Here is a 26,755-nt window from a genome sequence, read left to right as displayed (position 1 = left end):
TTCCTGGAACTATAGCCCTATTTACCCTGTGCAGTGAATTGCTTGCTCACCTGTCAGCCTGACCTTGGTGACGGGAAAGGTCATGGAGCAGATCATCTTGAATGCCATTACACAGCATGTGCAGGACACCCAGGGGATCGGGCTCAGCCAGCATGGGTTTATGAAAGGGAGGTCCTGCCTCACTAACCTGGTCTCCTTCTATGATAAGGTGACCCGCTCAGTGGATGAGGGGAAGGCTGTGGACATTGTCTACTTAGACTTTAGTAAGGCCTTTGACACTGTCCCCCACAGCATTCTCCTGGAGAAGCTGGCTGCTCACAGCTTGGACAAGTGCACTCTGTGCTGGGTTAAAAACTGGCTGGACGGCCGAGCCCAGAGAGTGGTGGTGAATGGAGTCAAATCCAGTTGGTGGTCGGTCACTAGCTGGGTTCCCCAGGGCTCAGTACTGGGGCCAGTTCTGTTAAATATCTTCATTGATGATCTGGATGAGGGGATTGAGGTCACCCTCAGTAAGTTTGCAGATGACACCAAGCTGGGTGGAAGTGATGATCTGCTGGAGGGTAGGAAGGGTCTGCAGAGGGATCTGGGCAGGCTGGATCGATGGGCTGAGGCCAATTGTATGAGATTCAACAAGGCTAAGTGCCGGGTCCTGCACTTGGGTCACAACAACCCCATGCAACGCTACAGGCTTGGGGAGGAGTGGCTGGAAAGCTGCCTGGAGGAAAAGGACCTGGGGGTGCTGGTCAACAGCTGGCTGAACATGAGCCAGCAGTGAGCCCAGGTGGCCAAGAAGGCCAATGGCATCCTAGCTTGTATCAGGAATAGTGTGGCCAGCAGGAGCAGGGAAGTGATTGTGCCCCTGTACTCGGCACTGGTGAGGCCGCACCTCGAGTACTGTGTTCAGTTTTAGGCCCCTCACTACAAGAAGGACATTGAGGTGCTGGAGCGTGTCCAGAGAAGGGCAATGATGCTGGTGAAGGGTCTAGAGAACAAGTCTTATGAGGAGCGGCTGAAGGAGCTGGGGTTGTTTATCCTGGAGAAGAGGAGGCTGAGGGGAGACCTTATCGCTCTCTACAACTACCTGAAAGGAGGTTGTAGCGAGGCAGGGGTTGGTCTCTTCTCCCTAGTAACAAGCGATAGGATGAGAGGAAATGGCCTCAAGCTGCGCCAGGGGAAGTTTAGGTTGGATATTAGGAAAAACCTCTTCACCGAAAGGGTTGTGTCAAGCATTGGAACAGGCTGCCCAGGGAGGTGTTGGAGTCTCCATCCCTGGAGGTATTTAAAAGAAGGGTAGACGTGGTGCTTGAGGATATGGTTTAGTGGTGGTCTTGGCAGTGATAGGTTAGCGGTTGGACTCGATGATCTTAAGGGTCTTTTCCAACCTTAACAATTCTATGATTCTATGGTAAATAATACTGGCTCACCAATACTATTTTTTTGGTAGAAGCAAATACTAAAGGCTTGAGAAGACTGACAAGAAAACTCACTTTCTACAGTCATAAAACCAAATCCTCAAGAGGGCATTACATTTCCTCCTTCAGTTAGCATTTGACATGCCCAATCATAAAAGGTTTTATAATCATCAAAAAAAAGTATATTTAGAATTGTAAAATGGGTCAGACATTTACTCAGGTAATAAGAATGGTTGTAAATGAATACATTCACAGTTATGTAGTCTATCCCATGCTTCCTGTTAGATGATAACTCCTCAGTAATTCTGCCAAAGTACAACTCTTGGGCCTGGTTTTGTTCATCTGAATATCTGCCTCAAAGTCTTTAGGAAATCTCAGAAAAATTAATTGCCTTTTCTAAGAGCAATGCTGACGAAAAATTAATTTAAGTTAAAAAAAAAACCAACAGAAAAGACTTTTTAGGAAAGCTCTGGCCCTCCATCTTCTGAAGCAGTATCCTCACTTTTGATAAGACAACATTTAGGACACAGGATGTGCTTTCTTGTTAATCATGTAAAAACCACACTATTTCTGTCTGAAAAATGGCAGGTTTTACCTTCCTGGTACAGAGGTGCCAGCATCAAATATACCTTAGCAGTCTGTTAGCCCATGTCCCCAAGCAGCAAAAACCCATGACTTTTTCACTTTGCCCAATATTCAGGTCTGGTGTGGGTTATGCCAAGACTGATATCAGCACAAGTGAGTGCAGGAGACTAACCCATCATTGCCAGTTAATCCTGTTTGACCCAAGACAACACAGAAAAAAACTGATTCAAATTCAACCAAGAGAAAAAATACATATAAGGATGCAGTAGGATGCAGCTGGAAAAAAGTTATGGCAGAGATGAGCCTGGGTACAGTGGGGAAATGAGATGATAAACATGTGTGAAGACTGGAGAGAATAAAGGAAATCAACTTCCAGGCCTCAGGGCTTCAGAAGAAAAAAAATCTGCAAAAAAAAAATTGAGGAGTACACAGTAGAAGACATCAAATCTGGCAGAAAGCAGAAAGAAAATCTGTATCCATCAAAACTCTGCTGCCTGCCGTAGCCTTGAATGGAAATCACAGTCACTGAGGCTTGTCAGTCCCTGATGGCAGCAAGCAACAGCAAACACTTGCGTTGTGTGTCTGACACCGGGGCTGGTCTGTGGAGTAGATAATAAACTACTACGGTTTATTAAAGCACTTTATTCATGTTGGCAATAGAAGTTTCTGTGATTGGTAGAAGAGTCTCCAGCCTAGTTGACAAGACACCACATAACCGTACAGTTGCATTTAATAAACCTTCTCCTTTGTTCTGTTAAATTTCCGAAAAGTAACAATTCCACTGCATGCCTGTGTTTTATTTTTTGTTCCACAAGCTTTCTCCCTCTCACTACCACCCAGGATGGACAACATTCAGGGAATTAAATAGCAGGGACTAACAAAGAACATGTTACTTGTCAGATCCTGCTTTATCCACTACAAAAATTGTAAGTGCAACTTTAATTGTTTTGGTTTTTTTTTTCCTCTACCCTATTTAAGGATATGCATAGCCATATTATCTTGCAAACGTATTGATTCTGTAAATGAGATGGTCCAGTTCTTAAACACAACCTTTACTGCAGGAATGTTCCCCATTCCCTGTATTCCCTGTAGCTTACATCTGCTGCCCTTGTATTCCAAGAGAGGTACTCACAGAACTATCTAAGAATGTTATTGTATTCTCATTACTGAAGATATTAAATTGCATTTAATGTATTAGTGATCAAGAGCATTTCCACAACATGAGAGAACTCAGTAGCTCTTTTCCCAAATCCTACTGTGTCAAGCAGGCAGAATGATAATCCACCTATTCAAGCAAAACAATTTTGTTATACACTCATAGGCTGTAAGAGTTTCCTTAGGAAAAACAGAGAACCCCAAACCTAGGTACTTCTGGATACCAACTGTAATCCCCCTTGCAAAATTAAGACGAAAATGTTTCTTCTATAGGCACTATTGCCTTGAAAAGTCTATTGAGGTTCTGGGCAACATCATAGCAAAAAGTGACATAATAGCAGGTTTGTGGTGCCTGCATATGATACACTGTGGCACATGCACCCAAAGGAAGAATTTGGACCTAAACACAGTATAGTCTGGGTATTCCTATACATCTCTGTCAAAAGCAGGAACGCCTCACCAATGCTTTCCATCCCACTTGTGATCATGTGCATTGTACCCCTCCTGTTGGCCACCATTTATCATTAACCTTGTGACTCTGTACCAACTGCTTACGAGAGACAATAAAATACCGATATAATAATAAAAAAGCAGCTTATGTGTTTTGACATATTTTTATTTATTTATGCTTTCACAAGCTGGAAGAAATTAATAAAAGCCTGAACTATGTGTCTGTCCAGATCTCGACTGGACCTGCACAGACAGCCCGCAGGCTGTCTTCTAGAAATTTTTATATTACAGTATGTAGCTCAATATCATCAAAACTTCAATAGCTCAAGGGCTAGGATTATGTGATGCTACTGCCTCAGAACAGACAAAACTGTAGCTTGACCTAGACAAACCAAAGCGTGGGGGACCTACCAGAATTAGTCAGAAAAAAAAGGAAAACCAAAAACCTTCTGCTAGAGGTTGAAGAAACAAATCTCTTGAGTTCCACAATTGTGTAGTTTTTCTCTGGATTTTTGCCCAACAAGAGAACACGAATAAGAAATAGATGAAGCACAAACTATATACAAGTCAAGGCAGGGCAGAGCTTCTTTAATTCCTGGGGATCCGAGAGAAAGGTAGAAAGAAGGGATCAAGAATGATACTACAAGACACTAACACTAAAATGCAAATTCTGCTCTACGCAGATGAAAAGCTTTTTCTTTGCTTTGCTTTTTTTTTTTTTTAATTTGGAAAAGATATATCTTTCAAACATATCAGAAACACTGTTCTGACGACAAATTATATTTTTAATTGTATTATAATTATTGTGTATGTGAATTCAGGGCTGCTTCTCTGATAACATTTTATATGTTTTATTGAGACAAGTTGTATCATCCCAGAAACTGAATTACTTGCCTCTTCCCCTCCCAGGAATTGTCCTAGCAAGGCACTTGCAACACAAGATCAATATAATTCATTTCCCAGGGCTGTTCTGACTAGCGTAGTTTTGTAATTGGTATAGACATTAGCAACCAGAGATGTAGGTAGATACATTATTGCTGAATAAACATCACTTAAGTGCAAATTCAAACAGGATGAATACTAGAATATGTATATTAGGAGTAAGAGTGTGTGTGTGTGCGCGCGTGCGCGCGTGTGTGTAAGAAACTGCTGACACAGCACTGTGGAAAGCACTGCTAGAGTGCTTTCAGCTGTTGCCAGCAATGTCATCATAAATCAGAAGGATTCTCAAGAGGAACTCTGTGGTTAACCTGCGTGAGGATACTGAACAACGGCCCATTGTTACCAGAAGAGGACTACTTGGCACCTCTTGGCATCATCTCGCACACTTAGATAATTAGACTTCATACCTATTTCATATTTCTTGCTTAGTTTAAGCAGAGAACAAAAAAATTATTAGTATTTCATAACAATCAAAACAAAATAGGCACCAGTCAGTACCAGGAAAAACACAACACTCTCCCCTGATGGCTAGCACTTCTCCAACCCATTTATCTAACAACAGTCATTCAAACACCTTTGGATCAGATGTACTTTTAGGAAACCAGGAATTGAGAGAAAAAGACAAGAAATTATTACTTTTGGAAAGTTTTTTTTGCAAGACCTACTATCTCTGGGTATCCTTGCAAAAATCCAGGTCAGAATGGACCAGCTTGTAATGTGAGCAAAAGCAAGAGGTTGCCAGGACCAACTCACAAAGCCACCTGGCAATGGCAGCTCAGCACTGCACACTGAAGCAGCCTTGGGTTCACCCCACCTACTCTGCAGAAGCTGTCTTGAAGATAAAGTCTTTCTCAGCTGCCTCGAAAGGGATGTTAGTGCTACGGTTCCACGTGTCTAAACTTACATGAAATTACTTCAGGCCTTAACCTCATGGTTTTACCAAAATCAAGGCCCCAGAAATACTCCAAAAATACTGGGGCTTTCATGAGTTTGTTAAATAAACCATCATTAATTTAGTGATGTTTTCTGCGTACCAACTGATAGCGGAAGAGATGTATCATGCTCAGGAACAGTGGAACATCAAGTTTTCTAGCATTTTAAAGACACATACTGTAAATGGTGAAGTTTAGACAACTGTGCCGACCGAGTTAACTTGCGGATGTTCAAGGATGAGCTTACACACATAAAGACAATTTGCAAACTTCTCCAAACCATGTGGAAAGATGGCCAAAATCAGATTCCTAGCATTTTATTTCCTTCTTGATGGAATTTATTCTGCAAATTACTGCAAAGAAAGAATCAAATTGCATGCAACCAGAAACTTACTGAAAGGCTACAATGTGCCAATGGATAAATGAGCAAACAAAGCAGGAGATGCATTTCCTCACTAATTTGATGAAATCAGGAAAATTAGATAACAAAACCACAAAGCTTCACTACTGCATCTCTCCCAATGCAGCTATAAGTTGTTATTTGAATGAAATGTTTCTAAGAGCATGTTTCTTTTCTTCCTGTCTTTTATTCTGCCTGAGGCAAAGCTTCTGCACCCTGGAGTAACATATGAATATGATTTAGTAATCGGAGAGTGACACCTTCAGTTTCAGGAAGATGGGATCAAGGTGAATTCTCTTTTGCAGTAATAACTATTTAAAAGACTTAATACTCAGACTCAAGGTGCATCAGTGTGTTTGCTCCCAGAACAATAGTGCATCAAGACAGTTTGCATGAGATACCATTCCTCATATGTATGCATCTGAACAACCAAAGCACACAGGACTCACTGGGAAGGAAATGAAGATGTGGGTAGGCCTCACCTCTTCTGATCCCCTGACAGCCAAGGTACTTTATAAGGATCATCAGATTTGCAGGAAATTTCTTCCTGTTTAGGATCTTCTGAAGTTTTGTTTTGTTCAAGGGTGGTTATTTTGCCCCCTGAAGTTTTTAGGAATTTTGCCTGCTCACCACTGCCTTGAGACAAGGCACTGCTGGGATCTTAAAGGCCCCGAACTGATTTCATTGTTGAAAGAGCCATTCATCCTGCAGCCTTCATGTACCTTGCCTAGTTACCTTCTGACCGAATACAGATCTCTCTTTATACAGGAAACTTGAGACTCCCTGGCACTGTTCCAGAGGCCAAACAAAAAAAGGTTGTAAACTTTAACCAATCTGGCTCCCTACAACTAGCTACAGAGACTAATTTTCTGAAACCAAATCCTCTTGTCTGGAAACAGAGCGCAATTTTGGAAGGGCTTTAGGTCTACAGACTACCATGAACCAAAACCAAGCTATCCTCCTCTTGCCTCTGGTAAACAAGGAAAATGTCAGAAAGTCTTTGACAGAAGCAGTCAAATCTGAACACTTAGGGAAAGCATCACCACCAGCAGTCATAGGGAACGGACAAACCTCAGCTGAACAGAAAGATGAGGAAAAAACGGGTGCAACATACTGTCCCCCATTGTGGGGAAAAGCCCTCAGAGAGGAGAAAAAAAAAATCACTGAGGAAAATATGGAAACTTCTGATCACAGCAATCTCTCTCAATAATGTGTTTTAGAGTAGTTGATTATCGATGCATAGGAAATACAGATGGCCAAATAATGCATGCACAAGAAGTTCTCATTTGTAATACTCTAATACTACACAGATGGATCTCTAGCAAAAATATGCAAATAAAAACTCATTAGTCAATTCCCCCTCACCTGCTTTTTTTTCTTCATATTCAGGCTTGAGCAGTTTCCTGTACCTATATAGGAAAAGCAAAGCATACTAGCAGGAGATACTCTTCCTCAGCCTCATCCCTAATAGCATTTACCCATTTCATACAATGAATAGAAAACAGGAACAGAAAGGTCCCTCTTAGTTACTTCCCAGCTGAAACTGGGTCTCCTGTTTGTACTTGAATGGAGCTTGATAGGGCTATCCATGCTTATCCATTTCATGCTATTGTGATAAGGTTAATTACACCATTATCCCAAATTACAGATAGTTTGAGAACCTGTTGAACTCCACTCTTCCTGTTTGCATAGAGATTAGCAAGGGTGGGTTTAGCTCTTCTGATGCTCAGTGTCCTCGGTGTCAAAAACAGCTGTGTCTCCAACCGTGCGCAGGCAAGATGGCATTATATTCATTTCCAGGAGAGTTAGGGGCTGATTTTTCAAGTGATGCTGAGCACCCACAGTGTCTGCCACCACTTCTGAAAACCATGCTACTGGGAGATGAAACGGGGAGCAATAGAACTAGATCCTCCTATCTTGACTTTACTACCTTTTGCAGCACAAACAATGGAAATCAACACAGAATAAACTGCATCCATCAGACAGTTCTTCGAGAGTAAATCAGTGCAGCTGAGTACTATTACAGCACATACATGGCTTTTCAGGTGTTTCATGAAAGGTTATCACTTATTTCTAGCTGTCTTGAGTAACCTAGTCACTGTAAGGATACTATCAGAGGACCAAAATCATGGTAGAAAAATTCATTAACAAACTACCCGAACAGTCTTGCCAAAAAAATCTCCCCCACAATCATGTTTATTTTTCCTTTTTTCCCCCCGTAACCTTCTTTGTTCTTAAACATCTATAGCTGTTAAAGAAATGTTATAAATGTAAAAGCAAAAAGTATGCTTGTTGTTGTGTTTTTCTTTTTAAAAAATTCTTATATATCCCACGGAGCTTTTTGATTCTATGCCCAGCTACGTACATAACAAAATATAAGACAAAATTATAGGTACATAGTGTGCCAAGAAAATCAACCCAGCGTGGCTTGTTCAGGCTTTTTGAAAGAAAGCATGCATACTGTGTCACCATTATGATTTAAAATAGCTGGGCCTCCAAAGCCATAACACTACTGTACTATAGTACAAGGTGCCTGCAGATGCCTGTAGCAGCAAGCCAACCCATTAGCTTCAGGACTGCGATGAAAGCATGACTTTGATTTCTGTTCAATGTGCGTATCTCACAGCTTCATTTTGGTACAACACAAACCTATGATGAAATGAAAGAAAGCTTAGGAGGAGGGCGGAAATAACCTGAGTCTTTTACAATAATCCTCATTATTATTTATTATGGAGTGCAAACTCCTCAGTTTCAATGGAGAGGGGGATTTTCTATGGTAAAGCAGAAGAAAATAGGGTTTTGCATTGTAAAAGGACTTCTGCTTCTTTTGGGTTTAAACCAGAGGTCAGAAAAGCTTGCAATTCTCTGAGCTTAAGGCTTGTGAGAGGTAATCAGGAGTCTGTATGTAGTGCACACACATTGTCCTGCCAGAGAGCGCCCACTTAAACGCTTCCAACATTGCCTTCTACCTTCTGCACTGCTGAGAATCAGGACAATACCCAAGGAGCGTTTGGATGCGCTCTGACACTTTACCAGACAATTTTTTTGAAACTGGAAAGGAATTTTTATTTGTTGTCACTGTTTGGGTTTTTGTTGTTGTTGGTTTTTTTTTTTTTTTTTTTTTTTTACAATGCCCTCCAGCTGCTCTGGGATCTAGGTTAGAAGCAAGATTCAAGCTGCTACAAGTTCACAGATGTCACAGGATTTAATACAAGTACTCACTAGCACAGTGAGGAGACAAGCTTTGGCCCCACCTACCTCAGCCTCATGCAAGGGAGACAGACCTATTCAGCAGAGGATGATATAGGAATGATAGAGGAAGGAGGGAAGATCCCTATTCCACGAGCTATTGCCTGATAATTGCCAGCTGAGCTTGGCTAATACAATTTCATCCTTAATTAAACCTCTAATTAAGCCAGTCTCTGCCCTTACCTTCATTCCACCTTCAATTTGTGTTAGCTTTCTTAGATAATTGAAAAAAGATATCTAGCTGTCTCTTATACTGATGCATACCATATTCTTCCAAAGGCTTCCTGGATGTATTGCTGACTAAAATATTGGTACTGTTCCTATGCTTTTCCACCTGTGGCCTAAAAAGAAAGCATATCTGAATGTAACCAGTATGTACCCTACTCTGCAGACATCAATTTATTCTGAAGAAATAATTATATGTCAGTTAAGGAAGTCACCTGACTTACTCAAAATAGTCACTTTTATTTTGAATTAATAATAGACTTGTAAGAGTTTTAGCACCCGAAAGAATCTCAGTTTAAAGTTACCATGCCTGCCTTTTCCAAGGTTAGCAATAACCTCCTCCAGAAGAAACAGTGATCAATATATCACACAAAAATTTTGAAAAGCATTACATATGAAGCAATCGCATTCATCTGGACTTCCATTTAACCCAATTCACCTGTAATAATTCATCTCGGTAATTAGTTTCCTCCGCTTATTTTTTTTACTTACTACAATCATACTACAAAAATGTGTGAATCCACATTTTTCTATGACAATTTCTGAAGTTCTTCACTGTTTTTAGAGTACTAATAGCTATCTACTACTTATTTATCTAGCATAGAAAATACCTATGTTTTGATTTGTTACTGCTGTATTTACATTGTTTTGTTTTATGTTTAAAAGGCTAGGCATCTATAATGCACAAATCTTCCAGGCTAAAATATTGTTTTACCATTTGGCACTGATAATACCCAAATTCTAGCACCACTGGAAAACAGAAGAGTCCCATCTAAATATATGACAAGGCTGGAGCTCAGAAAGCTTACAGGCTAGATGAGCACCCTGGGCTTCACTCAGGAGCAGAAGCTAAGAGGGTTGAAGATGCCTATTCAAGGTTACAATACAGGTCAAGGCTGTGGAGAAATAGAGGGCAGCTGGAGAGAAAAAGGAACTTAAATTATTATCAAGTGGGGGTTGGACTAATTCCTTTACAATATAATGTTTCTGCACTACAAAGAGCCCATAGAGCCCAAAGACTTCAACTCCCCGAGTGCATCACTCTGCCTCTGAAAACAGAACAATTAATTTTTCTCTAAGTTTTTCTTCTGCACTTACCAGTTACAAATTAGCACAAGCCTCTCTCAGGAAGGCTGTGAGGAGTGTACAGATAATGAACTTCAGTGCAGAAAAATTAAGGTCAATTGTTTTTAGGGCTTTGTTTCACAATAAAATTCACACCTCTCTACCACGTAGCTCTGAATAAAACCATAAATATAGCAGTCATGGATGTATCTAATGAATTTGCTTGTGTCTTAATTTAATTAGACCTTCAGATATGCCATACAATAAAAACAAAGTTGTAAAGGCTGCTGCTTTCCTCCTCTTGTCTCACAGCCTTTCCACCAGCAGTAGAAAGAAAAGATGCCATCCTGTAGTCATCAAAATCAGTGAAGCATTTGTAAACAATTGCTATGCATGTGCACTGTGCTTTTTCAGGTTTATACTACTGCAGCCATCTCAGGAATGTGTGCTCACTGATAACAAACACCAAAGGAACAAGAGAGAAAAAGTAAATTATTTGCTTGGACTTAGCACCAAATAATATATATTAAGCTGGGCTCTCTGGCTTTACAACAAATAACGTAACCAAAAAATCCACTCCAAACCAACAACAAAGTAGTTCTCACTCTGTTTCAGGTCTGATATGATGATCCATAACTGATTTTTCACTAAAGTTGTGCAGCCAGTGCACAGAAAACAAAATGAAGTGACCTTGTTTGCAGGACACTCACTGCCCTTTTGGTTCCCAAGTGGAGCACCATTAACTGATCGTACTCCTCCTCCCCTTTCTCTGTGCAAAGGAAATTACTTTCTACTGCCTTTTTTTTCTAACTGCCATGAGATTCAGAAATTCCTTTGCACAGAGATTTAGAGGGCTCAGATTCAAAACCAGCTTTGTCAACCACTATCTTGGAGCAGCCTATGAACGACCCATTCATTCTGAGCATCGTGTCAAGTTGTCTACAATCAAAAGTGTGCTGCAAAGATAGCTGAACCAGTTCTGCCCGCGCTTAAACCAGAAACAGCTGGACCTTTGCAAAGTATCACGCCCAAGCTGAAAAGCCATGAATGGATGCAGTGCCACCGAAAAGCTGCTAGATGAATCTATTGGCCCCAGGCCAGCGTGCCTGCAATGCATTGTGTTAGATGGAAGAGTATGGGGTTAGTGCTATACCAGAAACTGCTACTCCTTTGCTTCAGTGAACAGGCACTGTGTTCCTCCCCAGCCACTTCTGCTACCAAAATTCTGCTGAGAGTTTTTAGCAGCATCTCTGTGGGACTGATTATTTGACCTCAAAGCTTGGCCAGAACTCCCTTATGTAACATGAGGCAAACACAGAGGTAGAGGACTTGTGATTATGGCTCAGCCAGTCTCTTTTTGAGAAGCAGCAAAAATTATCCTTGCCTGTTTCCTTTCTAAGGTGTTCTCCTGTAAAACTCCTCTGGTTGAAACTCTCTAGAAACTTGGGTATAGCAGAATAAAGGCTTCCTTCAGTACCCTGACGACCACAGCATGCAACCACTGACACCGGTGGCGCAACTGGAAAGTCTCCAGAAAACTTCAGCTATGATGAAGCAAGGACCCCATCTCCATTCAAGCTGACATTTTGAATATGTTTGGCTTTGGGGTTGTTTTTTTTTGACTGCCTCATTTGGCATGTTTATCATACATGATAATCAAGCCAAGTCAGATGCCTGTGTTGCTAATGTTAACTAGAGTGGCACAACTGATATTCCCCTATCCAACTACCCTGGGACAGATAAGCTATGACAACCAGAGACAAAGAATTGTCAAAGAATCTGCACAAAGCTCGAGTGAACAGGAGGAAAAACACACACAAATGGTGGCTCCATCATGAAATGATAAAACAGAATAAGGACAGCCCAGAGAGGGCAAAGAGCCAACCCACACTTGGAATGGTAGACATGTACAAACAAAGACTTATATGTAGATGTAACTTCTATTGTCAACACATTTTTTTAAAATAGGGATAATTTTAGAATATTTATAAGGCTGTACACATTTTCAGCTTGGAAACAATGTATTTATTCACTCTTTTTCTGTGGCTGGACAAAGGGCAGTATTTATTAGGTGTAGTGTCTGACAAAGCCTTTAGTGCTGTTAATCACACCAGCTTCCTTGATATATTAAGGCTATTAGGACATAACTAGATAAAGATGCACATGTTACTAAGTGAAACACCTTCTATCTGTCTAATGGAAACCAAGTGTTGATTTAAGTGGAGTCATCTGTTTAAAAAAGAGAGAGAAAGAAATTGAAATAAACCCAAGATTAACAGATGTCGGAGAAGGGTCAATGGCGAGCAATGTTGGATCCAAGACTTTTAAAATAGAAACGTACATGAATATTTGAACTCATTTGAATATTTCTCTCTGCTTGACTGTGCAAATATAGCATTTAATACCATTCATTTATATTTAAATAATACATGCATAATCATCTATACGTAAGACAGTTTCTGTGCCATGTAGGCATGTTCAGTCCTCTCCACCCCTAGGCTCCCGGGCTGCAAAATAATGTTGGGAGATTAATTTCTAGACGATTTAAAATCTACTGTCTAAAATAGTCCCAGTACATTTATATTGGCTGGGTTGGTGTGGTTTATGTGTTTATATATGCTGTTCTCAAGTACTGTATGGTTTTATATTAATGGGCTATGATTATGTTGAACACTGCACTGGCCAATATAACTATTCAAAACTAGAGGGGCTTTTAAACACAATAACAAAAAGGAATGTTGATTTGTGGTTAAGTCCCAGACACAGCTTAAGCTAAATTCCTGGCTGTGCCACAGATGCCACTGTGATACCTCGGGCAAGTCACTTCCTGCACCTTAGCTGCAAAAGAGGGAAATAAAATTTTCTTTTTCCTTTCCTTTCTCTATTTTTGTGTGTTTAGTCTGTCAGAGCAGGAGCTCTCATGCTATGATGAACCTAATGAAGCTACCACAAAGAAGGTCCATCCTAAAGGGAGGCAGCAAATCAGAGTATGACACCATGGCATACAAGGGCAATCACACTCTGCCGGGTTGGGCTGCTGGCTGATTGCTGGAGATACCAAGTGTAGCATCAGTTACCTGGGGATAGAAAGAGAACCTGTGGCACAGGTTCACAGCCCTGTGCTAACTGCTGAAACAGTGGGATACTTTAAAGACGTGTAAAAAGTTGTCATAATCATATTTGTTCTGGATTTTTATAGAAGTAATGCAAATCTTTATTTTCTTATTGAAAGATGAATTGTGATTTTTTCACAACCCCAGCAGGTAGGATACAGGAACAGAGAAGGACTTGAGGAAACTACATTTGCCACCTTGGTTTCCTGAGCTCTAGGAGGGGTAGGTATACTTTGAACCAGGTGTTCATATTCTACTTTTTATTGCCTGCCTACTTTTTGTCCTTTCCCTTTGACTCCCATAGCTCTAAGCAGGAGTCAGACAGCAAAGGCTCCGTCTCCTATTTCTCCTCCTGCAATCTAAGCAGCACAGGATCATTTCTGTTTTGCAATTTTTATTTGGGGGTGGTGGTGGGGGGAAGGGGGAGCAGATAGGGTGACAGAAGGTATGGACTTTGCATAAGAAAGGGAGGATACCTTCCTTTATTCTGAACCTTTTCCAAGAGCTGAACAGATTCCAACCTGAAAAGACTGCAGCCTGAATAGAGTCCTTTCAACTCCATGCACTTTTCCTCCCTGATACTCAACTGCAAATGAAAATAAAATATTTTAATTCCAGCGAGATCACTCTAAAAACAGATCTCTGACAAGCAACAATTTCAACTTTGATGCGTCTAACTTCAATGGAGGTTCATCCTAGTGTATCAAAACCAACATTTGCCATTTATGTTAGAACGCTTTTTGGTCGCTCATCTGCAACGCACACACACAAAATAAAATGCAGAGGTGATCTTACGGTCATTTCTTTTCCTTTAACCTGTAAGACAGACAGATAAAAGTCTTCTTTGTAGCACACTGAACACATGTTGTTCACTTACATCCCTTTTCTCTGATCCGCTCTACAGGGTATTTAGTCCATACAACTGCTCCACATTCTCTCGGCACATTCACCATGCATTTCCATTCCACATCAAATGTAAACAGTCTATGCACAAGAATGATGGAGGCTATGTTTCAAATCTTGCTTGGGTTTACCTTTGAATGCCAGACAAAATAGGCTTTATGAGGTTTAGTAAAAGATGGAGTTATCTCAATTTGCAGACCTTACATCCACTTGCATACCTACTCATTATAAACACAACAGCTGATCCCCAAACCACCAACCAGTCTGAAGATTATTTAAAAGATCATCAGCTGGTGATGCATTATGTCATTCCTTCATTCCCCCCCGCCAATTCCTAGATTTTATAGGACACATTGCATGTTACCTAAAATTCTTCTGGGATTTCTGCTCTTAATTATCATGGAGGCAGCTATGCAGATCAGAAGCATGCAGCTGTGGCCAGTGTTAAGAATTCAAAAGTCATTAATCAGATCCCAAACAGGGAAGAAATAAATAAGATTAAATATATATATATATATATATAACACTTTGTATTTGTAAAGGTTTACACTCTGCCTTCAGCACCATGCAAACTATTGTCTGCACCCAGAAGTGTTAGAAATCTGGGGTAAAATCTATAGCAATCCACTTAAGCAGGAAGTCTTTTCTTTATGAATATTTCACTTTTGCTGTTTCAATAAAATATGTAGAGGAGTATCACAGATGACTGCATGTGACTGAATGACCAGAGCTTAATTAGACATTGAACACTAGCACAGCAACTGTGTGCTAACTTGAACTACCTTCCATCACTGTTCTCTAGAATACAGTTAATATTTCGTCTTGCTTAACTCTCTCACAGGATTGAGAGAGCATATACTCTCAATTCCTGCAAATAAGCTTATGAGTTGCAGCACCCTCACCGTCTGTGGCTATTTATGTTCAGAAGATAGGTTTTTGTGTGCTGTTTTTTTTTTTTTTATGTTATCACATTTCCTGTGATCCAAGAGCTGACACTACAGAAACAGACCAGAAAACATCATGATTGCTTGTAACACTGCTCAGTAGGCCAGGTCTGTAACTATATCGAAGCTACTGCGCCTAGATAATAGCCTACAGGTTACAGATAGTACTTAACACAGAGTACATCAAGCAATTTCAATAGTAATGCAAAAACTGATTGTTTTTTATTTGTGCTGCAGCAGGATTTAATGATCTTCAAACAGATAAAATTAGTGCTAGCAAATGGATGAAAGTGAAGGCTATTCCAAAGACCTTCAAGGCACAGTGCTGCAAAAACTCACATGAATGCCCTCTAGACAGGCACAGTGGTCTGCTTGCACAGCCTTCATAAACAGATCAGGTCTTAAACAATGTACAGCAACCTTCAGCTGCATGGGGCTGTGCGGGTGACAAATCCAGTGGCAAGTAGCTGTGTATAACAACCTACTATAAAAAGGGCTATATCAAACAAGACTAAAGTTTATCCCACCCCATTATCTTGTCTCTGGTGCAAGGCTTGTAACAGAGCCTTAACAAAAAGAGTGTAAGAAAGTACATATACATAAAATCATGCTTTTCCTCTTTTTACCAACTCATCACTGACTGCTGTTTAAAGTACTTGCTGAACTGGAGGGTACATACAGACATCCCATTTAATAATCCTCAGCTGAACCCTTCTCCATGACTTTGCCTAAACTGTCTCTCAGTTTGTTTCTATTCTGGATACCAAAGCTTCTGACAGCAGTGAATCCTACATGTAATTATTTTTTGTTTTCATTTTTAACATGTATGTCTGATAATTTTATGTCACTGCAGCTAGGGAGATGGAAAGCAGAGGTTACTGGGAATGGAAATCTGTAGTTTGTTTACCCACTGAAATATTATCAGATTGGTGAGAGAAAAGCTATTAAAATTTTAAGGCTGCCTAACAATCTAGATGGATGAAAGATGTGCTTAGTTGTAGTCCAATTTATAGAAAATGGGCATCCTCCATCACAAAGTTCAGGACCAAAATTGCTTCCTTATGCTTATACCTCAGCATCTGGAAAAAGACTAAGGATTGAATTAATAGGGGTACTTAATCTTCCACATGCCTTTTAATATTCGTCCACATGCCCCAGATTACTACTTCTGCATTATTGCAAAATCTGTATACAAAATGAATAACCGCTTGGTGGTGGTTGTTTTGATTTTTATTGATTTTGCATATATTTTAACATTTCAATAAAACCCACAATTTTTTGTTCTGTTCCTAGATATCAGGAAGGCAAATCCTCACACACCTATTGCAGGAGCTGCAAATATTTAAAACCTGAACTGCCTCCCATATGTTCAGCCTGCAAAGTGCTAAATATTTCCACACCAGACACTTTCTGAAGCCGTCTCTTCCAGCTGATGACTCATGGCTCTAACCATGATTTCCAGCGCTGACCAGAAATTCAGAAGATGATTGGCTGTCAGTTTTTTATCATCAATTTTCAGCATCATTATTCAGTTAAAAATAAAGCCAAAAAGTCCCTATCCATTTCACACTGATGTGCAAGGCCATCGTCAGTCAAGGCCTTTTTTGAAGTTTGCACTAATTGCTGTTACAGCAGGAAGGAGAGTAACTGCTCCCACAGGCTACAGAACACCATAAAAAACAGACAAAAAAACCCACCAAGGTTTAATCCTGTGTTAGATAAGGCAGATATTTCACATAAAATTGGAAGACTGGCCACACACGAAGAATTCTTTTAGGTGAACAAGCTGTCAGCATGAAACTTGGTATTTGTGAACCCAGGCACAGGTAGATGAGACAATACTTTTCCAAGTAAAATGTTAAACTACCTAATATATGCTCTTAGGATTGTAAATATGGAGCATCCAATAATGACACACATATATACATATTTATACCTCCATTTATGACAGAAATGTTGCCATGTAAGTAACACGTGTTACTGAGCAAAACTGTGTCACATTAATCAAAATAAAAAATCATCTCAAAGGCATAAACTTTGATAAAGCTTAATGCTTCTGTCTAGCTTGATGAAGGAAGGCTGAAATATTGGCTCATCGAGGCTACCATATGTTTTGATTAAAAGGCCTGCTTCGCAGCCTGCCAGGTCAAAGGAAAGAATCCAATACCTTTTACAGGCTCTGGAGCATGTCCTAAATCTTTCTGTGTTGGATGGGCTGGGAGTTCATTATTAGAAATGGCATTATTACAATTTACCTTATGATACAATGAAACATCAAATTTATTAATGTTACAGAGAAATTCCTCTGCAATATATAACTTAGGTTCATACATTTTTGAGCAAATCAACAAGAGAAATAAGTTAGATATGAAACCTTTTGCAATGGGGAACTATTAGTTGATCAGAAAGCAGGAGCAGGAAAGAGCAAGAGTAAAATTAGTAGCTGGACCTAGACTTATCAATGGTCATTCTGTTCAGCTGCACCGTGTTTAACAGGGTTCCAGCCAAACTGGTTTCTTATACACGTATGGATAGAATCAACACTCTGGTGAAACAGTTACAGAAAATTATTTAGGCAGAACAAAATGTCATGCCGCATATATAAATGTTGCAACATACAGGTTTCCACCACTTTTTGAATGTCACCTCAGATAAAGTCTTTACACGTACTTCTCTTTAACGGTTTCATACTCGGCACTCGCAGTGAAAAATGTATCAAATATATACTATATCCTTATGGTTTTACTGAACATGGGATCTGTACATTTAACAATCAAAGACATTGTAGGTGGAAGACAGAAAACCAAATCACCATAACCAGAACCCAAAAGAACTGTGCAGAGAAGAGAACTTCCTTTCAGTTTTGGTTTCCAAGAGCAGTTCAGATTTCCAGTAGGCAACTCAAGCAGCAGAGTAGCATCTGTTTCAGGGTTGATGTCTTCACAGTGATATCATGGTGATAGATTTGTTTTCAATTGATTCAAAAAGTGGTGCAATCTGCTTATAAAGTAAATCTGAAAAAGTGAAATGATTCTCTTTTCAGTGCTGTGCTGCATGACTGAAGCTCTGCATGCTGCTTTCTGGGTTGGTACTAGTCAGAATACAGGGGTTCACTTTTTCAGCTGTGAGCATGCAAAATGTGCGTATGCTTGGAATGAATATTGTCTTGCAGGACTCTTGGATTCACATTAGTAGGTGTCACATGTCTCACTACCACATACCTTCTCTAATAACTGAAATCTCCATTTAATCTCTACAACTTAAAATTTATCAGTAGATAGCATTATTCCTAATGTTCCATATAATTGAAAAAAACTATTATGTTAGTAGTGACCTTGGCAGTACTGATATTAATACTTCCTGTCAAGTACAGCAATGGTTCTGAGTACATGGAAGGGACAGCCAGAAAATTGCTTTGGATTGCTATAACTATTCCTTAAAGGCAAATTCTGAAGTGTGCAAATCATTGCAGACAGTTATTTTTGTAACAACTTAACAGAGAATGGAGCATAATGTCTACTGCTCAGAATGGTTTTATAATTTTTTTGTAAATCTGGGCTCTGTTATTCTGCTCTGGGAGAGAATAACTGGGAGGTCCACAGGCAGGACCTATTGACATTTGGGGGAGTTTGGTATGTAGGCACAACAGACTGGCAAGAGCCCAGGGACTGCCAATTTTAGCCCTTGCTGTATATTCTAGATTATTTTGTGCAGTGCCCATGTTTAAGACTGAATTGTCTTAGGGCAGCCAAGCAACAAGCCCAGCTAATTACCTGAAAAGTGCAAGTTGCGCCTGTTATATATAAACTAATGGTCGGCAAAAGGTTGACAAAGAACAGATTAATTTGTTCTAAAAAGTTAGCATTACCGTAATTTATAGCCAAGCTACAATTAAAGCAGTGAAAAGAAAAGAGGAGATGTAGCATACAGAAGTTCCTGAGCGCACTGTGGGCTTGTTCCTGGACGGACCTGCTGGGCACACCCAGAATTAAACCACTGGCACGCAGTGTGCTCTGCGTGAGGATTAACAGCGCTGCGTACACACAGCTGTGCCTATCTGGAAAAACTGTTTTTGATTTTGATTTTGGTAGCAAGCCAGCAGCGGCCAGGTTTCTTGAGGGTAGGCTGAACAGTCATTCACAGATGTTTCAGGATAAAAAGAAAAAGGCTGGTCACCACAAATAAATTGATTTGCTGCTGTAATCCCGCTCAGTAACATTCTCTCCGGGACCAGATCGGTGCATCTACATGCACGCACTTGGACCAATGCTACCGAGGGGGTTTCATGAGCTCAGTCTAGGCGCTGCACCACTGCAGCTACATGCCTTCTAGACCAAAGCTGGCTGGTGTCCCGACAGATCAGGGTGTGGGCACGGTGGGTGCCTGCAACTGCCTGCACTCAGCCATGGCAATACACTTTGAGAAGAACGTAGCATTTGCTACCCTCAGCTTTCTAAGCAACAGAGAACAATGGCAAAGTCAAAATGCACTGCGATTACATGTTGGATTGTGATTTCTTTTCACGAAGGCCTATCAGGTTATGCAGTTTCTAGATACGTTTACGAAACTGCCTTTTCAGTTGCTTGCCAAAATAAAAAAATTCTAGGGGAAGGAATCTGCAGGAGGGTTCCTGCAAGTGTGATTCATCCTCCTGGCTTTTGCATATTAGGAAACAGTCTTTAGTTACATTATCACAAACTGTATATATTACAAGGTCAAAATTTCACTTAGCGCACAAGATGAACAGCCTTTACTGACAGTGCCCCCCCTTGCCAAATAAACGTGTTCCTAAATTTAAAAGAAGAAAACATGATTTTTTTTTTTTTTTGCTGATTTCAATCCTTTGAAATTCAGGTTTGTGTCATAAAGTATTCCTGTCAATATACTGCTGTTTGGCTCTAAGCATTTTATTTTAAAATGTGTCTTTCAGGTGCTGTGCCCCCCATACTGCCAGGCACACAAGTGCCTCTAGAGTATGTATGCTTGTGGCACAAGCACAAAAGCTTTGTGAGAGTGACATGATGTCCCAGAAACACAATTAAATACTCTTGAAGACAGAATCAGCTTTATTTGTAAAAGCTTCTTGAGTTAAAATCCACCTCCACAAAAGCCTATTGGAATATACATAAAATTGGATTCTGCCTCTGTGACATGCAAGTAGCAGATCCTGTGCTGACACCAGACACCCATAAGCAGAAGCACCCACAAATTTAAAAAATGAAGGTTCAGGGTTTCTCCTCTGACTTTCTGCTTTAACACAGACTTTCTGACAACTGTATACCAGCCTTCTGCTGCAACGAGCATACTAACTATCACTGAGAAAGATCTATTAGAAGAACTCAGCTTATTCCTGTGGCATGGGAAATACCATGTGATTTCTTGCTGTAGCAGGAGCGTCCAAATAATTTCAGAAGGTTATGGCTCATTTTAAAATACTTAAAGGAGATCTTTCAGATGCACGAAAGGTGGTTAGATGCTACCACTAGCCTGTGTCCCTGAAAATCTCTCCTTGAGAAGTCCAGGATTCAAAACTAATTCACAAACAAAATGGGATGTAACTGTTTAAAATATGTAGTCACTTTAAAAACAAGCTGATATAGATATCCTTTATATAGTGCTCAGCTCAGGAAGGATTTAACTGTATGTTGAAAGCATACCATGTACCATGTACTTTATGGGAAAGAGAAGGCCAATCTCGAAGAGTAAGAATACCAAAAAACTTGCTTTGGCCACCATCTGCAGCTGCAGCACAAATGTGATCTCAGCATTGCCAGTGTGTTCTCATGTACAACACTGTTTGCCGAGTCCAACTGAAATCCTCTATTTTTAGCCTTTCAGCTACTTTCAGATAAAATTCCTGCAGATAGGACTAGCTGTATAGGGCAGATAACATACAACTCTGAAACCACAGATGACCTCATGCAACTGCAAAGAAAGAAGGGTCTGTTGCTTTAAACAAGGCCAAAATTTAACCCGGCTATACTAAAATTAAACAGGGAGTGTTTTACAGTCCCATTACAAGACATAAAACGACAGTCACTATAAATTCATGGTGCACTTATTTGTAAGGATGTAAAAAGAGCAATTAATAATCCCAAAACAGCTTATCTCTGCACCAGTACAACACCAAAGCTTTCCCAGGCTTGTTGGAAATTTTACAAATAGCACTGAGAAGCTATTTTAGCTGTCATTTGAGAATTATTTGTCCAAACTAAAGTCATTGCCCTTTGTTACAAGTCACAAGACATTTTTTTAGTGTTCCACACTTTTAGTTGACATTACAGAGAGAAAATAAATAAATGTAATCCAAACTTTCTGGAAAGGGCTTCCATATGTAAGAACACTTACCAGCCACAGATCAGAGAGAGCACTGCACAGTGATTCTTAGAATTACAGAATCATAGAACCATTTAGGTTGGAAAAGACCTTTAAGACCATTAAGTCCAACCGTTAACCTAACACTGCCAAGTTTATCACTAAACCATGTTCCTACGCACCACATCTACAAGTCTTTTAAATACCTCCAGGGATGGTGACTCAACCACTTCCCTGGGCAGCCTGTCCCAATGCTTGACACAACCCTTTCGGTGAAGAATTTTTTCCTAATATCCAACCTAAACTTCCCCTGGCGCAGCTTGAGGCCATTTCCTCTCGTCCTATTGCTTTTTACTTGGGAGAAGAGACCAACACCCACCTCACTACAACCTCCTTTCAGGTAGTTGTAGAGAGCGATAAGGTCTCCCCTCAGCCTCCTCTTCTCCAGACTAAACAACCCCAGTTCCCTCAACCTCTTCTCATAAGACCTGCTCTCCAGACCCTTCACAAGCTTCATTGCCCTTCTCTGGACACGCTCTGGCACTTCAATGTCCTTCTTGTAGAGGGGGCCCAAAACTGAACACAGTACTCGAGGTGCGGCCTCACCAGTGCCGAGTACAGGGGCGCGACCACCTCCCTGCTCCTGCTGGCCACACTATTCCTGATACAAGCTAGGATGCCATTGGCCTTCTTGACCACCTGGGCTCACTGCCGGCTCATGTTCAGCCAGCTGTCGACCAGCACCCCCAGGTCCTTTTCCTCCAGGCAGCTTTCCAGCCACTCCTCCCCAAGCCTGTAGCGTTGCACGGGGTTGTTGTGACCCAAGTGCAGGACCCGGCCCTTGGCCTTGTTAAACCTCATACAGTTGGCCTCAGCCCATCGATCCAGTCTGTCCAGGTCCCTCTATACAGCCTTTCCACCCTCCAGCAGATCGACACTCTTGCCCAATTTGCTGTCATCTGCAAACTGATGGAGGGTGCACTCGATCACCTCATCTAGATCATTGATAAAGATATTTAACAGAACTGGCTCCAATACCGAGCCCTGGGCAACCCAGCTAGTGACCGACCACCAACTGGAGTTAACTCCATTCACCACAACTCTCTGGGCTCAGTCATCCAGCCAGTTTTTAACCCAGTGAAGAGTATGCCCGTCCAAGCCGTGAGCAGCCAGCTTCTCCAGGAGAACGCTGTGGGAAACAGTGTCAAAGGCTTTACCAAATTCTAGGCAGACAATATCCAGTCTTTCCCTCATCCCCTAAGCAGGTCACCTCATTACAGAAGGAGATCAGGTTAGTCAAGCAGGACCTGCCTTTCATAAATCCATGCTGACCGGGCCTGATCACCTGGTTTTCCTGCATGATGGCACTCAAGGTGATCTGCTCAATAACCTTCCTCTGCAGGGGAGGTCAGACTGACAGGCCTGTTGTTCCCCAGATCCTCCTTCAGGCCCTTCTTGTAGTGGGGTGTCACATTTGCCACCTTGCAGTCAACTGGGACCTCCCTGGTTAGCCAGGACTGCTGACAGATGATGGAAAATGGCTCGGTGAGCACTTCCACCAGCTCCCTCAGTACCTTTGGGTGGATCTCACCTGGCCCCATAAACCTGTGTGTGTCTAAGTGGTGTAGCAGGTCACTATTTTCACTTGGATTATGGGGGCTTCACTCTGCTCCCTGTTGCTGTCTTCCAGCTCAGGGGGCTGAGTACCTGGAGAACAAGTGGTCCTACTATTAAAGACTAAGGCAAAAAAGGAATTAAATACTTCAGCCTTCTCCTCATCTTTTGTCACTTTGTTTCCCCCCTGCATGCAATAAAGGATGGAGATTCTCCTTAGCCCTCTTTTTGTTGCTAATGTATTTATAGAAATATTTTAAATTGTCTTTCACAGCAGTAGCCAGATTCAGTTCTAGTTGGGCTTTGGCCCTTCTAATTTTCTCCCTGCATAATCTCACGACATCTTTGTAGTCCTCCTGACTTGCCTGCCCCTTCTTCCAAAGGCCATCAACTCTACTATTTTTCCTAAATTCCAGCCAAAGCTCTCTGTTTAGCCAGGCCAGTCTTCTTCCCCGCCAGCTCTTCTTTTGGCACATGGGGATGGCCTGCTCCTGCAACTTTAAGATTTCCTTCTTGAAGAATGTCCAGCCTTCCTGGACCCCTATGCCCTTCAGGACTACCTCCCAAGGGACTCTGTCAACCAGTCTCCTAAACAAGCCGAAGTCTGCCCTCCTGAAGTCCAAGGTGGCAGTTCTGCTGGCCCCCTCCTTATTTCTCCAAGAATCAAAAAAATCTATCATTTTGTGATCTCTGTGCCCAAGACAGCCTCCAGCCATCACATCACCCACAAGTCCTTCTCTGTTCACAAACAACAGGTCCAGCAGGACGCCTTCCCTAGTTGGCTCACTCACAGCTGTGTCAGGAAGTTATCTTCAACAGACTCCAAGAACCTCCTAGACTGTTTCCTCTCCGCTGTATTGTATTTCCAGAAGACATCTGCTAAGCTGAAGCTCCCCATGAAAGCAACGGCTAGCAGTTGTGAGACTTCTCCCAGCTGCTTACAGAATATTTTGTCTGCCTCTTCATCCTGGTTGGGTGGTCTGTAACAGACTCCCACCACAACACCTGCTTTGTTGGCCTTCTCCCTGATTTTTACCCATAAACATTCAACCCTACTGTCACCATCATTACGCTGTAGATAATCAAAACATTCCCTAATGTACAGGGCTACCCCATAACCTCTCCTTCCTTGCCTATCCCTTCTGAAGAGTTTATAGCCATCCATTACAGCACTCCAGTTGTGCGTGTCATCCCACCACGTTTCTGTGATGGGAACTATATAATAGTTTTCCTGCTGTACAATGGCTTCTAGCTCCTCCTGTTTGTTGCCCATGCCGTTTGCATTGGCATAGATGCGCTTCAGTTGGGTTATTGATCCCACCACCTTTCTGGGGAGAGAAACCCTAATTCCTATGTGATCATTCTCAGGTGCTTCTGTGGTTTCTAACACATCTATAACCCTTGCGTCCTTGCTGCCACATGGATCACCATCCCATACCTCCACTGAGGCAGCAGACTGAAGGACTTTGCTAGCACTCTGTCTCTCAAACATTGGTGTGCCGCCCCTAGGCTTACCTCTAGCGAGCCTGGTTTTATCCCTTTCCCCATTCAAATCTAATTTAAAGCTCTTTCAATGAGCCCTGTAACTCCTGTGCAAAGATCCTTTTCCCACTTTGAGACAGGTGTACCCTGTCTGTCACCAGCAGTGCAAAATGTACTGTACCTTCCTATCTTCTACTTCACCCTTTTTGTGTGTCACCCTATATACCAAAAGACACCTGTTTCCTTTAAAATGCCATTTATTTCCAATAGATTGAAGTATAGTTCTGAGTACTATTATTCAAGTTTATCTTAAATATTTAAGTAGAAATGTGTAAGGAATGGATATGTCACAAGTGAATCAATACAGATCAGGGTCCTCAGTCTGCATCCTTTGGGATGTGCTGCTCACACCTCATTTGGTTTGCAGAATATTTGCTGGATATTTCTTCAGAACAAATCCCTCATGAGGTTATCACATACTTCCAATTGTGGAAGAAACACTCTGAAAGCTCTTTTCCTCAAGAAAAATTTTCACTCCTTAATACTGAATGACAGTTGATACATGAGTGAAAATAAACCTAAGGTAAAGAAATTCTTTTACCCCGACACCAAATCACCGTAACAGATCAGTAAAGCATCCAAACCATTTCTTTTAACTCTCCCGTTCTTTCCTTAATACCAACATAGGCAAACCTATATTTTTTAACAATGACATAGCCTCTACCTGTCATCTAATTTTTCAAGCACAGCCAGCATTGAAATAAAGGGTTACAAAGCACTTAACTGTTAATTTGAGATTATACTACAAGTCTGATTTTTTCTGGCTTCATGTCACTAGAAAGGAGAAACTCCATTTGTCATAAGGAATGAAAACCAGGACAGAACAAGGTTTGCTATCGCGTTCTCTAAGGAATTGTAGGTGGAGTTATATAAACAACAGAGAAACGATCAAAGGGAAATCTTAGGGACCATAATATACTGAGGTATTAAAGGAACAGAGCCTTTTATCTATTGTGGAGGAAGGAAGTAGAGCATTGAGACATGTGTAATATATATAATTAAAAATAAAAAACCCAAGCAAGTCCCAAAACAGACTGAAATCAATTAAAGTCTGTTTTTTTCTTATTCTGTTACAATGACAAGAAAGAACCAAAAATGCAATCTGCCACAAAAATTATGCTCCATCACCTGGAAAAGCTAAGCATTCAACTCTATTTTAAGCTGAATTTTTCCCCACATCCTATGAAACAAGCACTGTTCGATCACAGACCATGTCCTCATTCACTGCCAGCCTAACTGAGGCTTACCTTGTCCTCTACTCTGTTCAGCCTGGCACCAATCGTGTTATTCCCTCGATCTTTGCTTTTTTCTGTAGAACAAGAAACATTTTCAAATTAATATATGGTGGTATAACAAAATAGCAGCAAGCCACAACAGGGTGTGTTTAACTAGCCCACCAACGCAGTGTAACTGAACACCTTTGCCAGGCTGGTAGCTCTGTACCTTAAAAGCAGCTTTTTGTTTCTTTTTATAGCATTAGCCCATGCCATGGCTTTTAATAGCCCTTAAGTTTTAGGCACTTTCAACCTTAGTTTTATGCTTTAACCTGGGAGAACAAAACTGTGCCAAATTTAGTTAATGTTTTGATTGCCATTTAAAAACAAGCTGCCACCATGCAAAAGAATCTACAGCCAACCTGAGCAATGCATTTGGTAACATTTTATCTTCTTTTTTCCCCTATACACTATATAGAAACATGAGTCTGAAAATTACATTAACAGAGAGTTTTCATTAGCCAGACTTGTCGGAAACAAACTTAGTACTTTGTGCTCCTCTTCCAGGCTCTTTTCAAAGCTATCAAAGCTCTATGTGAATATTCCTGATTTCATAGGAACTCTGTAATCAGAGCACACCATTTTGTAGAAAATACGGTGAATCTCAGAGACATTAGAGCCAACATTTTTAAAAC

The 26,755-nt window shown here is 41.0% G+C and overlaps 1 protein-coding gene across 2 annotated transcripts in view; it reads right to left on the bottom strand.

Annotated features, from left to right (window-relative positions):
• KCNQ1 (potassium voltage-gated channel subfamily Q member 1) overlaps window positions 1–26,755 on the bottom strand; it is a 377,552-nt gene that overhangs the window by 84,703 nt on the left and 266,094 nt on the right. For both annotated transcript variants that reach the window (XM_064452526.1, XM_064452527.1), the window contains one exon: window positions 26,094–26,155. In XM_064452526.1, coding sequence (XP_064308596.1) covers window positions 26,094–26,155 — 62 coding nt within the window. The remainder of the gene's footprint in view (window positions 1–26,093; window positions 26,156–26,755) is intronic.

Source organism: Phalacrocorax carbo, chromosome 5 (genome assembly GCF_963921805.1).
Source record: "Phalacrocorax carbo chromosome 5, bPhaCar2.1, whole genome shotgun sequence".
Lineage (NCBI taxonomy): Eukaryota > Metazoa > Chordata > Aves > Suliformes > Phalacrocoracidae > Phalacrocorax > Phalacrocorax carbo.
Note: the sequence above shows the minus strand (reverse complement) of the source record. Positions and strands in the feature narration are given on the sequence as shown.